The sequence below is a fragment of the Onychomys torridus genome, chromosome 14, assembly GCF_903995425.1.
Source record: "Onychomys torridus chromosome 14, mOncTor1.1, whole genome shotgun sequence".
Classification (NCBI taxonomy): Eukaryota; Metazoa; Chordata; class Mammalia; order Rodentia; family Cricetidae; genus Onychomys; species Onychomys torridus.
The window spans coordinates 71106408-71123127 of record NC_050456.1 but is presented as its reverse complement, the minus strand read 5'-3'; the positions used below and the strand labels follow the sequence as shown (position 1 = coordinate 71123127).

The 16720-nt window shown below is 42.7% G+C and overlaps 1 protein-coding gene across 1 annotated transcript; it reads right to left on the bottom strand.

The window, feature by feature from the left end:
* Nucleotides 1-5798: 5798 nt before the first annotated feature.
* On the bottom strand, nucleotides 5799-15855 carry LOC118595863 (serine protease inhibitor A3N-like). The gene is made up of 4 exons (XM_036206683.1): nucleotides 15219-15855; nucleotides 7831-8104; nucleotides 6912-7062; nucleotides 5799-5999 (listed from the first exon to the last, which is right to left on the bottom strand). The coding sequence occupies exons 1-4, from the start codon at nucleotides 15853-15855 to the stop codon at nucleotides 5799-5801; spliced, it is 1263 nt and encodes a 420-aa protein (XP_036062576.1).
* Nucleotides 15856-16720: the final 865 nt, after the last annotated feature.

Below are 16720 nucleotides of genomic sequence, written 5' to 3'. Positions count from 1 at the left end.
AGGGTTATGCATAAGTTTGACAATGTGGACCACCAGTCAGCAAGGCTAACCTGGCTACATCTGCCACTAAGTGTCAGATCTGCCAGCAATGTACTCCAACACTGAGTCCCAGATATGGTACCGTTTTTCCTGGCTAACCAGCCAAGGTCCAGGTGGCAAGTTAGCTACATTAGACCACTTCCTTCTTGAATAGAAAAATGGTTTGTCTGTACTGGATATGGTGGTTGGCCCCAATAGACTCATGTGTCTGAATGCTTGGCCCACAGGAAGTGGCACTATTTGGTGTGGCATTGTTGGGGGAAGTGTCTCAGTTCACTTCTGCTGTCTGCAGATCAAGAGGTAGAACTCTCAGCTTCTCTGCTGTACTGTGTCTGGCCTGATAGAGAGGTGGGATGGCCCTTTGAAGATACAGTTACAGTGCCAATAATGTGGCAACAGTCCAGAGGGCTGTGGCAGCCTTCTCCTGAATGTGATACATGCTGCAAATCGTTGTCCTGTATGTGGTATGATTTCTCCCACAGCCAGGATCCACAGGTCCAAGAGTTAAGAGATACAAGGGAAGGGCTCCACTGACTATGACCACTAGTGATCTAACTGAAGGTTTGTTACTCCTCCTGTTCCCATGATCTAAATTCTGCTGGCCTAGAAATTTTGTTTCTAGGGGTTGGATTGCTCTTGCCAGGAGACACAACAGACCTTCCACTGAACTGAAAACTCAGACTTTTTCCTGGCCACTTTGGGTTTCTGATGCCTTTTATCCAACAGTCTATGAGTGGAATAATTCTGTTAGATGGAGAGGTTGCTTCAGATTCTCAAGATGAATTGGATTGCTTCTCCAAGTGGAGAGAAGAAAGAATATATCAGGAGGTTAGGAGACCCTTAAGGAGTCTTTTTGTGTTACCATGTCCTGAGGTTAAAGTCATGAGAAACTACAAGAATCTAGTCCAGGTAAGGTGACAAAGGGAATGAAGGTGTGGATCACTTCTCTAGGAAAGAGCAAAGATCAGGTGAGGTCCTTGCTGAGTATGCAGGAAATACAGAATGGCCAACAGAGGAACATAGTTATAAATATCAGTGAAGGCTGTATGACCAGTTCCAGAAATAAGGATTATGATTGACAGGAGTGTTTTTGTCAATTTTTTTTTTTGGTTAAGAATGTATTTGTACATATATTGGTGTTTTCTTTCCTCAATTTCTTTATCATGCAATGTAGCATAAATTCAGAGAATATCAGTGAATATAATATTCAAGTTAGGGCCAGTTCCAATGGACCAAGAGGTGAGTCACTGTTCTCCCAGCCAGTCATCCAGCTGTAGTTGGAGATCTTCTCTCCAGGTGCCACCAAGCCCCTGCGGTCCCATAATCCACGTATAAAATAATCACTCGGATGCTTATATTACTTATAAACTGTATGGCCATGGCAGGCTTCTTGCTATCTAGTTCTTATATCTTAAATTAACCCATTTCTGTTAGTCTATAAGTTGCCACATGGCTCGTGACTTACCAGTACCTTACATCTTGCTTGTCATGGCAGCGGCTGGCAGTGTCTCCCTGCCCCAGCCTTCCACCTCCCAGAATTCTCTTCTCTCTTGTCCTGCCTATACTTCTTGCCTGGCTACTGGCCAAACAGCATTTTATTTATACAGAGCGATTTCCACAGCATCCAGCCTCTAAGCCTTAGGCCCAGGGGCACAACCCATGCCCCCATACCCCTACCCATTGCTGCCCCAGTTGCAGACCAGCAGGTAAGTGCTGACAGGCCTGACCACCACCATCCCTCTGTCAGATTTAATAATCTACAAGCCCCACTCCATCCCCCAAACCTACCCATACTACAAGACTGCAACTACTCCCTTTGACACAGACTCCTCCAGTTCTAAGTGGAACAAGAGCTATGACTGGACCAAGAGCTCCCTGAAACACAAACACCACCAGAGTAAGAATACATTCAACAACATAAAGAGTAACATGGCAGTACCAGAACCTAGTGGTCCTACAACAGCAAGACCTGAACATCCCATTGTAGAAGAAGCAGAAGAAAACAGCCTTAAACATGACTTTATGAAGTTGATAGAGGCCTTTAAAGAGGAAATTGAAAAATTCCTTACAGAAGTCAAGGAAAAGTCAAACACAAACTTGGAAGAAATCAATAAATCCCTTAAAGAAAGTCGAGAAAAAGCAATCAAAGAACTGATGAAAACAGTTCAAGACTTGAAAATTGAAATAGAGGCAGTAAAGAAGACACAAACTGAGGGAATGCTGGAAATGCAAAATCTGAGTAAACAAACAGGAACTACAGATGCAAGCATAACCAACAGAATGCAAGAGTTAGAAGAGAGAATCTCTGGAGTTGAAGATATGATAGAGAAAATATATTTGTCAGTCAAAGAAAACATTAAAGGCAACAAAGTCATAACACAAAACATCTAGGAAATCTGAGACACCATGAAAAAAATCAAACCTAAAAATAATAGGTATAGAAGAAGAAGAAGAAGAAGAAGAAGAAGAAGAAGAAGAAGAAGAAGAAGGATACCAACTCAAAGGCACAGAAAATATATTCAACAAAATAATAGAAGAAAAATTTCCCAACCCAAAGAAGGAAATGCCTATGAAGATACAAGATGCTTACAGAATATCAAATAGACTGGACCCCCACTCCTCAAAAGTCCCCTCCCTACATAATAATCAAACCACTAAACATAGAGAATAAAGAAAGAATACTAAAAGCTGCAAAAGAAAAAGGCCAAGTAACATATAAAGGCAGTCCCATCAGAATAACACCTGACTTCTTAATGGAGACTCTGAAAGCCAGAAGGTCTTGGATAGACATTATGCAGACACTAAGAGATCATGAATGCAAGCCCAGACTATTATACCCAGCAAAGTTCTCAATCAACATAGATGGAGTAAACAAGATATTGCATGACAACAACAGATTTAAAAACCACCTATCCAGAAATACAAGCCTACAGAAAGCATTAGAAGGAAAAATCCAAACATGGGTAAGACATACCCATGAAAACACAGGCAATAGATAATCCCACACCAACAAATCCCAAAGAAGGGAAACACACATACACTACCACCAAAAATAACAGGAATTAGCAATTACTGTTTATTAATATCCCTTTGTAGCACAAATTGCTAGAAGGTCTTATTAATAAAAACAAACCTAGAGCCAGGTATTGGGGTGAATGCTGAAAGATCAGAGAAACAGAACAGGCCACAGCTAACCTCACCTCACCAACTTCTCAGCCAATTCTGTTTCCTCAAACTGGAAGCCTCTGAGTCCTCATCTGGAATGAATCTCAGCTGAACTGCTGCTAAAAGCCTAAAAGCTTAATCAGCTCTAGTTCCTGGTCCTCACACCTTAAATACCTTTCTGCTTCCTGCTATCACTTCCTGGAATTAAAGGTGTGTGTCACCATGCCTGGCTGTTTCCATTGTGGCTTTGAACTCACAGAGATCCAGATGGATCTCTATCTCCAGAATGCTAGGATTAAAGGTGTGTGTGTGTGTGTGTGTCACAATTTTCTGGCCTCTATGTCTGTGTAGTGGCTGTTCTGTTCTCTGACCCCCAGATAAGTTTATTAAGGTGCATAATATATTGGGGGATACAATATCACCACATCCCTTAATATCAATGGACTCAATTTGCATATAAAAAGACACAGGCTAACAGAATGGATTCAAAATCAGATTTCATCCTTCTGCTGCACACAAGAAACAAACCTCAACTTCAAAGACAGACACTACCTCAGAGTAAAGGGTTGGGAAAGGTCTTTCCAATCAACTGGACTTAAGAAGCATGCTGGTGTAGCTATCTAACAAAACAGACTTCAAACTAAAATCAATCAAAAGAGATCAAGAAGGATATTTAATATTAATCACAGGAAAAATACATCAAGATGAAGTCTCAATTCTGAACATTTATGCACACACATATGTAAAAGAAACATTACTAAAGCTTAAATTGCACATCAAACCCCACACACTAAGAGTGGGAGACTTTAACAGTTCACATTCATCAATGGACAGATCTGCCAGACAGAAACTTAACAGAGAAATAAGGGAACTAACAGATGTTATGACTCAAATGGACTTAATAGACATCTGCAGAACTTTCCACCCAAACACAAAAGAATATACTTTCTTCTCAGCACCACACAAAACCTTCTCTAAAATTGACCACATACTCGGTCACAAAGCAAATCTCAACAGAAACATATTTTTATTCATCAAAAGTATACAGCTTAAGAAGAAATCATCTTCCTGAAAATCTACAGATATAAATGAGCCAAGTAAATGGAATATATTCATGAGATAAATACACAGGCAGTGGGGGAATTCCCATAGCCATTTAGGGAAAAGTTGCAATAGCACATATGAACATTACTGAGAGAAGCAAATATTATTCCAGAGTCTGTGGTCCCATGGCCATGTCTAATGAGATTTCCCAACAGAGAATTATTCATCTGGTGTGATGACACCTTAAATATTACTATCTGCTGTTCTATGACATGGACCTTGGCATTAACCTATCCAAAGCTCCTTGTAGTTCTTAGTCATTTGAGAATCCTCACAGGGCAAGGTGCTTTGACATCTGGTGACTGTTTATTCTTTTCCTACTTCCCCAATTATTATTAGAAATGCCTCCATTGCTGTGTGCCCTGCCTAAAGCATTCTTTCTGTTCAACTGACCACCTTCTCATCCTACTCTGACATCACCACAGAGGTCACATGATCCATAGACTCTTTTGGGAGCCCTCTGTGAAGCACCCAGAGCTGTGTTTAATGATCCACCTGCACACCACCATGATGATGCCTGTGCACAGAATGCCAGCTTGGCAAAAAACTGTTCCTCTGGCATCAGGACACTTGGAAGAACATCCCTCCAGTCATAATGTCTAGCTGTAACGTCATGGGAAAATGGCTAAGATTCTCTGTGTCTCAGTTTCCTCATCCATAAAAAGGACTGATAATAACACAGAGGTCAGAGGCACATCACATAAGTTACAGACAGTGAGTGACAATCTCTACTATCCTGGGTTCACTAGAGGGTAAATCCCCACCAACAGAAGTTGAGTGAACACTGCCTGGAAACTTTCTGTACAGTTAGATATTTATTGATCCTTTGCTCCAAACCCTGCATTTTGGGTAAAGAAGGCAGAGGTGTCCATCTCTTGTGTGAGGATGGTCAGTGGGGAACCTAGAAAAAGGCTCCTCTGCCCTAGGTTGGTGAACTAGGGGGGAAAGAGCTGGTGTGACCAACTGACTCCACAAGCTGCAGGAATGAGAGATCCAACACTGTGCCAGATGCAGGCAGGGCCGGGAGCCCCTGTAAAGGACAGTGGGTGGCAGAGCCTGGAAGAGGGAAAGTGTGAGGCAGGAACTGAGCACGCAGTGGCCCCAGTTGTAGAACTCTGAGTTCTCATCTCAAGGACTAGGGCTGAAGTCCATATGATTGGCCTATAAATTTGCATAGTTCCATTAAGCCTGTGGAAGCTGAAGGCCTATCTGCCCAGGCTTTTGGATAGACGCAGATACAAAATTGGTAGCAGGGAGGGGCCACAAAGAAAGATTACAGGGTCAGGAACATGAGCCAGTGCTGCCAAGAGGACTGGGAGCCTGACACTGATTGTCTAAGGGCTCCTGTGCCTGTGGGAATCATACAGTTAGTCACTGTTATTGTCCAATCCAGGCATGCCACAGCCAGTCAGAGCAGGGAGGCCAAAATGCACATAGAGACCCACAAATAGGCTTAATCCCTGACTCCTAGGAGGAAGCCTTGGAAAGTTCTAGTTTCCATTGGGATTTGTGACTTTGGCCATAAAGAGTGGAGTCTGAATGTTTGTGTCAGAGACAATCATCAGGAACACACTGCTGAAATTCACTTTCAGAGGGTTCAAAATTAGAGCTGTTCCCATAGCTCTGACTCTGGTGGCAGCAGCTGCTTCTGTGCCTGTCTCAGCCACATCCAGCACAACATTGTGGACCACCTGTAGGAGAAAGACATTATTCGCTGGTGACCAGAGAGGGCAGGAGAGGAGATTCCTGGAGCAAGCATCCACTGCTGGCCTCAGCTGCTGGTGAAGTTGTTCGTTCCTACAGTGAGCTCTACCCCTGGTGTTTCCAAATCTCTGCTCAGGTTGTGAGATGAGGCATGCCCTGGGTCTGCTCAGTCTCTGAGAATCTGTGTTGTCCTCAAACCCACTACAAACTGGAGCATGGGTGTAGGCAACATCAGTCGTTAATCCACAGGAATATTCTCAGAATACCCACAGGGAAAAGCCTGGGTGCTGGCATCAAATGCAGGCTTCCGCATCCCTCCTGCTCCAGCCTCCTTGGGACAAACAACCTCAGTGCACAGGGCAGGGCTTCTCTTTCCCAGACTGCCATGATCTGAGCCCAGACCTCCGAGTGGGCACTGGACAGAATGCTAGGCATTGTCAGGCTGTGCATCAGGGAACGTAGTGTGGGGTCCTAAGGCTTCTTTTCTGCTATTCTTAAGCTTTTCATCCTAAGTCACATTCATCTCTAGTTATTTCCTTTACAGCTACTGTTCTGTGTGCTAGCCAAGAAGTACTGGACCAGCACTGCAGTAAGGAAGCTGAGGCTGAAATGCCTTACCCTTCAAGGAATTGTGGGTGGCATCCACATACAGCACAGGTTGGACCTATGGTAGTTGAAGACCAATCACAGGCTCTTTCCCATCCCAGGCTCCTGGGTGAGATTATGTTCAGTGGATAGAGGAGGTATCAGTGGATAGAGCAGGAATACCTAGATTGTAATCCAGCTCTCTCAGAGGAAATTTCAGAAATGCAGGCTTTCTCACACATTTACCATTCCCCCTTGCCACCTGGCCTTTATTTAGGCACCCAATGAGAACCACCCAGTGTTTTTTGGCTTACCTGAGAGACTCTTGAGTCCTTGACCCCTGTAATCCTAGACAGGTCAGCCTGTGTGGAGAAGACTTCCCTGATACCCAGCTGTTGAAGGATGTCCTCTATGCTGTAGTCACTGGAGATGGAGAACTTTGGTATGTAGAGCTCATCAATTATCCTGAGAATGAAAAGGAGAAATATAAGAGTCATTGGACTGTGTGTTCCTCTCAAACCAAATTGTAACTAAGGCACTTTTTCACAAACAGCCCTCTCACCAGAGAGAAGTCCTCTTTCCATGCAGGCCTACATCCCATGATTTTGCTTTTCATACCCATCAATGCCTGAGAGTGTTTACAGAGACAGGAAATGAGGCTTAGTACTAGCTCTTCCCTTACCCAAAATGCTTTTCTCCCATATCCAGAAAATGCAGTTCTTCCTATCATGTGGACCCTCAGACTTCATCTAATGAGTCTTCTATTTAAAATTGCACACTCCATCTAACTCCAGCTTCCTTATCTTTGGGCCATCCCCTTAAAATCTCATCCCTTCTCATCTTTTAACAAGTCAAATAATGATTAGTTGCTTTTCCATCTTCCTACTCTCTCTTTCTCAACTATAAGATGAGCCCACAAGAGTAAAAGATTTTGTGCATTAATTCCTGATAAACTCTCACAGTTTAAATTAGAACATTGCACATAGTAGGCCTTCAAGTCATCATTTCTTGAATGGTGAATGAATGAGTGGTAAGGGGATGATATGTCTACAAAGGACAGAGCTGATTCTCAGAGCTGATCTCATCTGAACCTCACTCCCCTCTGCCTACCAAAACCCATTCAAGATTCTCTGTAAGACTCTCCAGTCATTACACTGAGGGACAGAGAGACTGGGCCTCAGGCCAGCAGCAGGATCAGGAGCCAGTCCAGCTCTGGTTCCTATGGACACGCACCTGGGCCTCAGGGAGTCCTTCCATTTCTTCAAGGTTTCTGGTTGCAAGCTGGCTTCCACCTGCTGCATCCTGCCCTCATCAGGGAGGATGAACAGGGCGCTGGCATTGCCTGTGTACTTCAGCTCCACCACAGAGCAGGACAGAGCCTCATCCCGGAAGTAGGGTGTGGTCAGGTTCTTAACGTTCATCATGGGCACCCTCACAGTCCTCTTCTCATCCAAGTAGAAGATAGACTCAAATGCAAAACAAGGGTCAAAGGGTATCTCCCATTTCCCTAAACGTGGAGCAGGTCGTTAGATTGTACCATCAGCAGAGAGACCCTACTTCCACCTCACTTCTCCCAGTATCTCACTCTTGACAAAAATCAATCAATTTTCAACAACACAGAGTGTCCCTTACTAGTTGCATAATGTAGATGATTAAAAACCCTTGGCAGATGTAGAACTATGAGTGAGAAGTAATCCACAGGCTTGGTTTGCAAAGGGGAACTCAAAACCATAGCCTTCCTACATGAGATACCTGAAAAACAGTCAGGGATCTGAGGGTGGGGTGTGTAACAGAGAAATGAGACTAAAAGTGAGGAGACTGGAGCCTGGGAAGCTGAGGATCCCTTCTTCCTAAAGGAGGAGCCATGTCTATAAGACAAAGTCTTATTAGGGGAAACACAACAGGAGAGACTGTGTTCTCCCACACAGTGATCTGCCCATGATGCCCCTCAATGTGAACCATCTTAATGGAAGGCAGTGCCCAGAGCCATGAGTGAGTTTAGATTGGAGCTGGTGAGATCTGCAACTTCCCAGAGTTGGATTACCAGGATCCCATAGTTGGTTGACTAAGATATGGGTAATGAGTCTCCTTCTACTCCATGGGCTATGTTCACCTCCATAAATAAAAATAAAAATATCCTACATAGACTTGCCCCACATCCCAAGTGCATGTGACCATCTGCAATACACCCTAGACAACTTGGTACTTTGACAATTTCTTGTGCTCAGGATCCAGCAGCTAGAACATACATTCCCACCTCAGAGTCAAGCAACCTTGGAGTTTAGGTCCTGGGCCCAGCAGAGAGAGCCATGCCCTGCAGTCTAATCCTTCAGGCCATCACTCTGCTTCCCCTCTCTTCAGAGCACAGCTGCTCTGATGCCATTCTGGACTCCTGTCCTCTGTCTTCCCATCATTTTCTGCCCATGGCCAATTGGTTTTCTGTTTATTGTCTGAGAGCCTACCCTCCACTTCTCTGGCCTGTCCAGAGTCCAGAGTCCAAAATCTACCCCAGATATAGTCACATCAAGATTTTTTTTTAAAATCAGGAATCATTCTGTGGTCCATTGTCTCACTCTGTTCTATCAGGCAGTGGTTTATGGGTATTGGCTCTAGATATCTTCCCACTAACTCTCACCCCCAGCAATTCCATCCCATTCTCCCAAATCTCCTGAGCCTCAACCCCAGATTTCTTGTCCCAGGATTGTGTCTTCAGCACTGTGACCCCATAGGCTGACTTGGCTACTAATTTTACAAACTAAAATTTTATGAATCAGCCAGACACTAAACACAGAACAGTGCCTGGCTGACACTTCTCTCTCACTACTGGCTTCTCCTCAGTCCCTGGTTTTCCATGTCTATGTCCAACATTACGGAAATGTTCAGGGAGAGGTCATGCATAAGAATGTGTGAAATGCTCTTCAGTAGTTATGGGGCATGCTACTTTCCCCCTTTAAAGTTGGGTAGCCAGGCTCCTTAGGTCAAGAATTCCCAGACCACCTGAGACCTTCTAGAGACATAGGTTCTGTAGCAGATGGATTCTGTAGGAGCAGATCAGAAATGCTGGAATGCCCTCAATGAGAATCTACTTTTGTGGTAGTTTGAATGTAATTGGCTTCCATAAGCTCACAGGGATTGGCATTATTAGGAGGTGTGGCTTTGTTAAAGTAGGTGTGGTCTTGTTGGAGGAAGTGTGTCACTCTGGAGGCAGGAATTGAGGTATCATAAATGCTCAAGATACAGCCCAGAGTCCCAGACTGTGGGAGCCCAGCCCCTACATTTTAGGACAGGGTACTCGTGAGGAGAGAGGGATAAGAGATATTAGATTGAAGGATAGAGAGGAGAGAAATATAGAAACACAGGATCCTTATTCACCAGGCCTTCCTGTCTCTTCTAAAGGGCTATTTATAGGAATGCCAAGTGGCAGAGCAAAAGACTAGTTCAACCAAGTGTAGACCCTTCCAGTCACCTTGTAATTATGTACATGGTCAAACAATCCTCTCAGGTAGCCCTGCTGGGTAAAGCAAGGCAGATCTCACAAGGAAACCTTTATGGGCCCCCACAACTCCCCCTTCTTGATATAATAAAGGGATTCCCAGGCCCCTCAGACTATGCCTGTCTTAGGTTGTTATTCTTTTTGGGTTTTTTTGTTTGTTTGTTTTGTTTTGTTTATTTTGTTTTGTTTTTGTTTTTGGTGGAGCTGAGGATTGAACCCAGGGGCTTGTGCTTGCTAGTCAAGCACTCTACCACTGAGCTAAATCCCCAACCCTAGGTTGTTATTTTTGATTAATTTTACATGCATATATTCAAGACATTTTCAAGAAGACAGTTGCCCATCTTTGGCTACCAGCCTCTGGCAAGATGGGGTACAGAGCTTAACTCATCTGTGACCTCCTGCTAAGAGCTTAGAATCATCCACAGTGATTTCCATTGCAGCCATACCTCCCAGTAAAGGAATAGAGAATAATACAATACACTTTTTGGGTCTAAGGTGATTACAGCAGTCTTAGCTGAACCAATCCCTTTTCTAAATCAAAACTCTCTCTCAGGAGATATTCAATAAAATTTTTAAGAGACTCTTTTGATTACCAGGGGAAAAGTCATTTAAAATCACTTCAAAGTATCCACTTAAGTAAACAAAAACCCATGCTAATTATAAAGACACTTTTGCAAACTAACTTGATTGTGGGAGGCTTATCCCTTTATGGAAGGCCTACCCCTTTCTAAACAGAGGGAGTGGAAACTTCTTGAAAGAAGACAGAGAAACTCCCCTAATTAGGATACTTTTGCTTAATTTTTCCAGGGTTCACTGAGATCATAAAATCATATTTTACGCTATCATAAAATGTATTCAAATATATCTAAGGTAAAAGAGTAATAAAAACTTTAAGATGCTTCTAATTTGATATGGTTTATCTTTTAAAAATTGGTGTTACCTAACTTGTCTGGACTAGACAAATATTTAATTTACACTTTTCACAAACTAATATTTAATATTTACACCTTTTTTGGTTTTTGAGTCAGGGTTTCTCTATGTAGCTTTGGAGTCTATCCTGGAACTCACTCTGTAGCCAGCCCAGGCTGACCTCGAACTCACAGAGATCCACCTGCCTCTGCCTCCCAAGTGCTGGGACTAAAGGCGTGCACCACCACTGCCTGGTTAATATTTACACTTTTTACAAATTTACATTCAACATATTTACAAGTAGCATATCACTATACATATTTATACTTTTTACAATCTTATATTCAAAAGGAAACTTTGTAGAACTACTTTATAAACTTTACCACATGTCTAGAAGAATCTCTTAACAGAAATAATTTACATTCAAAATCAAACTCTATTAGCAAACATCTAGAAGAGATTTCTTAACAGAACTATTAACAAGACAGGAAGTATGGTAATCATTTCTAAAGTTTGGAGTTTATAGTCAGATTTGATGTCTTTCTAAAAGTTTTCCTGACAGTTTGAAATCAGAGGCTGATTCATCAGTGGCTCTAAGCTTGCCTGAGTGAAAAATTCACTCTTCTTAATTTTTTAAAGCTGCTTTTTAATATTATCATGAGCATGTCAATGATGCCAATGTTTCTCTCTTGCATTTCAAGCACAACCCAAGCTTCTTTTTTTTTTTTTAAATTTGCCTGTAAGTTTTTTATTTATTTATTTTTTTACATCCAAAGCAATTTCCCACTGTATGGACCTCTTTCCCTAGTTTTCAAAAGGGTTTCAACGTGACTTCTTGACCAACAGTATTAGCACATTAATTGCCTCCTGACAAGCTATTTGCCTGTTTCTAGTTTTTGAGAGGCAAGCTAACAGAGCTTGTGAAGAAAATAGCATTTTGAGATGAAAAAAAAAAAAGAGTTTTTGGTCAGTGATGCCCTGCTATCTCTTTTATGGACTTCATTTTCCAAGCTACCTTTCTCTATATTGTCATGCTGTTACAACCCATGTTACAGACTATATTTCTCAAGCTGCCTTTCTCTATATCATCACACTGTTACAAATGAACTACATTTCCTATGCTGCCTTTCTGGGTTTGAGAGAAAACTTCTATTCACATTGCATTCAAGCTTTTGCTTTTACCATGGGAAGTTTTTCAAAGTTTTGCTCTCTTACAAGGGGAGATTTATGTTCTCCCTGAGCTGGCATTGAAAAGTATATTTCCTTCACCTGACGTTGTCCCCTCGAACAAGCTGCATCTCTCTACTCACACTCAGACAGGCATTTTGGTAACCCTTTGTTCCCCTGCCTTATTGGGTCAATGAAAAAGTAAAGACTGTACGTGAAAATAGAGCTTTTTTAGACAGACCCCAATAGAGAAAGAAAACAAAGAGATTTTTCAGAGAGACATTTTCTTTGATTGGAAAAGAAAAAAAAAGAGCTTCTCAGCTTTTTCCCTCTAACACCAGCTTGAAGGAAAGATAAGAGTAGCAGAAAGGTTTTGTTCTGTTCCCAGAGGTTTTTTTCCTAGAGCAATTACAGGTGATTTTCCCATACTGATAGATGTTATTTCCAGATGAATTAAAATTTTGCCCTTACAAAAAGAGAAAAAAATCTGAGAAAGACCTGAAGAGCTTTCAGATTTTAGAGAGAAATTACTAAGTTTTCCAAAGAAAGCTTTCAGCTTTTGAGGGAAAGATTACTAAAATTTTCCCAAGACTTCTGTTTCCTATTATCGGCTTTATGATGAAGGAAACTAATTCTGATGGTATGATGTCATCATACAGTCACAATGTCAGTGAAGTGAAGAGTTTTATTTCAACCACAACTGCCTCAGAAAAAAACTCTTTGCTCTATTGCTCAGGACTTAAATCTAAGCTGTTCACAGGCCAAAAGCTTCCATAGGAATCTGACTGTTTTTCTCATCTTTGATAGATTTTTCTGTTTCCTCCCTAGGAATTTGCATTCATATTCCTATAGCAGAAAAATCAAAGACATAGTTGCTCTGTCTTATTGCTTATCTTTTGTTTTGTTTTTGTTTTTCAAGACAGGGTTTCTCTGTGTAGCTTTGGAGTCCATCCTGGAACTCATTCTGTAGCCAAGGCTGAGCTCGAACTCACAGAGATCCACCTGCCTCTGCCTCCTGAGTGCTGGGATTAAAGGCATGCACCACCACTGCCTGGCTGTCTTGTTGCTTACCTTATCCTAAGTTTTTTTCTTACACTATAGTCTACCTTATATTTTTTCCTTCTTACCCTAAGTTTTTTCTACACTATATTCCTACATTCTACCTTATATTTTTTCCTTAATTTTTATAGATAAAAATTAAGAGAGAGAGAAAAAGAAAGAAACCTAGAAAGAGAGAAATATTCAATGCAACCTCACTTTTCAACTTTGGCATTCAGCCACCTCACATTCACTCCTAAGAATAAAAAATCACTGCCTTCGGATATCCCAGCTGGATCAAGAACAGAAAGGGAGAAGGAGGAATAACAAACCATGATAAATGAAGACCACATGAGAACAGGAATAGGCAGAGTGCTCAAGAGGTCCCCAGAAATCCACAATGATATATCCTCTGTAGTCTGCTGGCAGTGGTCGAGAGAAAGCCTGATCTGACCCAGTCTGGTAATCAGATAGCCAAATACCCTAACAGTCGTCTTGGAACTCTCATCCAATAACTGATGGAAGTGGATGCAGAGATCCTCAGCCAGGCCCCAGGTGGAGCTCCAGGTGTCCAACTGTCCAGAAAGAGGAGGGTCTGCAAGAGAGTGAATTGTTGAATCCAAGATTGCAAAAAGCACAGGGACAAATAGCCAAATGAATGGAAGCACATGAATTATGAACCAAAGGCTGTGGAGCCCCCAGCTGGGTCAGGCCCTCTGGATAAGTGAGACCATTGAATAGCTTGATCTGTTTGGGAGGCACCCAGTCTGTGGGACCAGGATCTGTCCTTAGTGCATGAGCTGGCTGTTTGAAACCTTGGGCTTACACAGGGACACTTTGCTCAGTCTGGAAGGAGGTGACAGGACCTGCCTGTACTGAATCCACCAGGTTTAAATGAATCCCCAGGGGTGCCTTGATCCTGGGAGACATGGGAATGGAGGGGAGGGGGTGGGAGTGGGAGGGGGGAGGCAGGGGAACCCATGGCTGATATATAAAATTTAAAACACATAATAATAAAGAAAAAAATATTAAAAAAAAATCACTGCCTTCATTTTTAAATACTTATGGGGCATGCCTCCTTACAATTGAAAATCCCTCTCTCTTCTTTTGCCAAGGAGGTGGTCCCTGTTCCTAATGCCATTTGTGGGAGCCCAGATGGGAGACCTGCTCCTACATTTTATGACAGGGTACTCTTGAGGAGAGAGGGATAAGAGATATTAGAAGAATAGAGGGGAGAGAAACAGAAACACAGGATAGCCTCAGGAAGGCCTGGATCCTTATCCACCATGCCCTCTTGTCTCTTCTAAAGGGCTATTTATGGGAATGCCAAGGGGTGAAGCAAAAGAACTTCCCCTCACTCAGCCAAGTGTAGACCCTTCCAATCACTTTGTAACCATGCATGTGATCAAACAATCCTCAAATGCAGCCCTGCTGGGTAAAACAAGTTGAGATCTCACTAGAAAACCTTTGTAGGCCTCGACACCAGACTACTTCCTCTTGCCATCAAGATGTAGTACTCTCAGATACTGCTCTATCATTATGTCTGCCTGCACACTGCCATGTTCCATCATGATGATAATGGATGGAACCTCTGAATTTTAAGTGAGCCATGTAAACTAAATGTTTTCCTTTATAAGAGTTGCCATGGTCATGGTGTCTCTTCACAGCAATAGAACCCTGACTAAGACACCATCTCTACAGGGAGAAGCGATGGCTTCAGCACACTCAGGTAGTAATGGACATGTGAATGATGCAATCTAATAGTAAGGAAGTTAAAGTCACATCCAAATACAGCCCTCTTAGACTGAGAGCTCAGGGATTCTGTGCAGTACGTACCAGAAATCACAACTATATCTCAAAAATCCCAAAAGAGAAGTAAGGCCTGTTAGTAATAAGAAATTAGGCATCCTGTCTCCAAGGCCATGGGCATCTTCTTTCCAGTGGTCAGAGTATAGTCACAAGGTGTCTAGACAACACCCTTTCCATCTACCCCTGAAACAATGACCATCCTCACCTTTAAAGTAGATGTAATTCACCAGCACCACTAACAAACTCTCATCCAGGTCTGAGATCAGTTCCTTGATCTTCCCCTGGGTCTGTTTGCTTACATAGTCATTGATGAGTTTTTTGGCCTCGCGAGGCTGCTCAAAGTCAGCTGTGGAAGCCTCAGCCTGGTAAATCACCCTTATCTTCTCCTTAAACTCTGCCAGGGTCTGCAGATGCTTTTTAATAAACATGTTGCTGCCTATGCTGATCTTCACCTGGTCCCCTGGCTGACTGAGCATGTGGAGGAGGTTTCCAAAGCCCTGGTGGAAATCTGCCTCAGGTGTCTCTGTGAGATTGAACTTGAGACCTTCTAGAATCTCTTCCATGGTGTTGCTGCTTGCTCCCAGGGACAAGATGGCCAAAGCTACTGAGATGCTGAGTGGGGAGAATATGACATTTTTATCTGGATTCTTCAAAACCAACTCCTTGTAGAGGCTAAAGGCAAAGTCATTGTTGATAGAGGCCATTGTTAGACTTTCCACTTGTGTCCCATTGTTTTGGTCTTGCTGGACTTCAGCATGTCTTCCCAATGTGCCATTTGGTTGGCAGAGAACAGCAGGGCAGAACCCGGCCATCAAAAGAATAAGAGCTACAAGGAGGGCCATCTTCTCTGCTCTCCTGTCTGAAAAGAAAGATTTTTGTGGTCTGAAAGGGTCAGGTGATGACCTTAGTATCTCCTTGTCCTTCAACCTTGCATGTACTGTATCCAGGCTCTGCTGTCACTTTCCGCTTTTGTGACCATCTGTAAGAGGTGCTCTGGCCTCTCAAATGGCACTACCAGATCCCATACAGCCTGTTTCCACTGGAGGAAGTGATGCTGTATAAGTCAATTTTCCTACTAGAAAATCAGGCTCCCTAGAGTTAAAGGGACTTACCAGATTAACAAAGTAAGGAAGCAAAGGACCTGAAGATGGGCAAAAGCCCCTGTAATCTTATTTTCTTTCCTCTTTTCACTTGGCATAAGAGCTCATTAGAAGCCAGGGAATACTCTTAATTTACACTTATCCCCTACTCACCATCACCAACTTTTAGTAAGAACTCAGTGAAGGATCCTTAAATTAGATTAGCAGCAAATGTCCCATCCCAACCTCCAGATGACAAGTTCATGACATCTCGTTGCCCTGGGATGCATCTGGTTCCTGCATCTGGATATGAGGTGGCATAATTGAGAGGAAGCACTTCAGATATCTGATGCAGTACTAAAGTCTTGGCATCCCTGAACAGGTATTAGAAAGACCAATACAGAATGGTTCTTTCAGCTCTGCCAGGATACCACATAATGGTTTCTATCTCAGGCTTGGAAGGCTCCCTGACAGGAAGAAAAATAAATGGTGTCCCAGTCTCTGATGCCTGAACCAGATTTCATTTTGGTTGTCAGGATGGCTGTGTGATAGTAGAAAGCAAATAGGTGGATCATTCTTGGCAGTCCAGTGAGTGGCCCAGGTTACATTATTAGTAAATATGACTGAC

Bases quoted from the DNA above. Each gene is read 5' to 3' on its own strand.
- LOC118595863 (XM_036206683.1), bottom strand. From the start codon at position 15,855: ATGGCCCTCCTTGTAGCTCTTATTCTTTTGATGGCCGGGTTCTGCCCT. The intron at 8,105-15,218 runs GTGAGGATGGTC...CTCCACGTTTAG, and splicing joins GAATTACATCTACTTTAAAG to GGAAATGGGAGATACCCTTT. The intron at 7,063-7,830 runs GTGCGTGTCCAT...TTTCATTCTCAG, and splicing joins AAGGACTCCCTGAGGCCCAG to GATAATTGATGAGCTCTACA.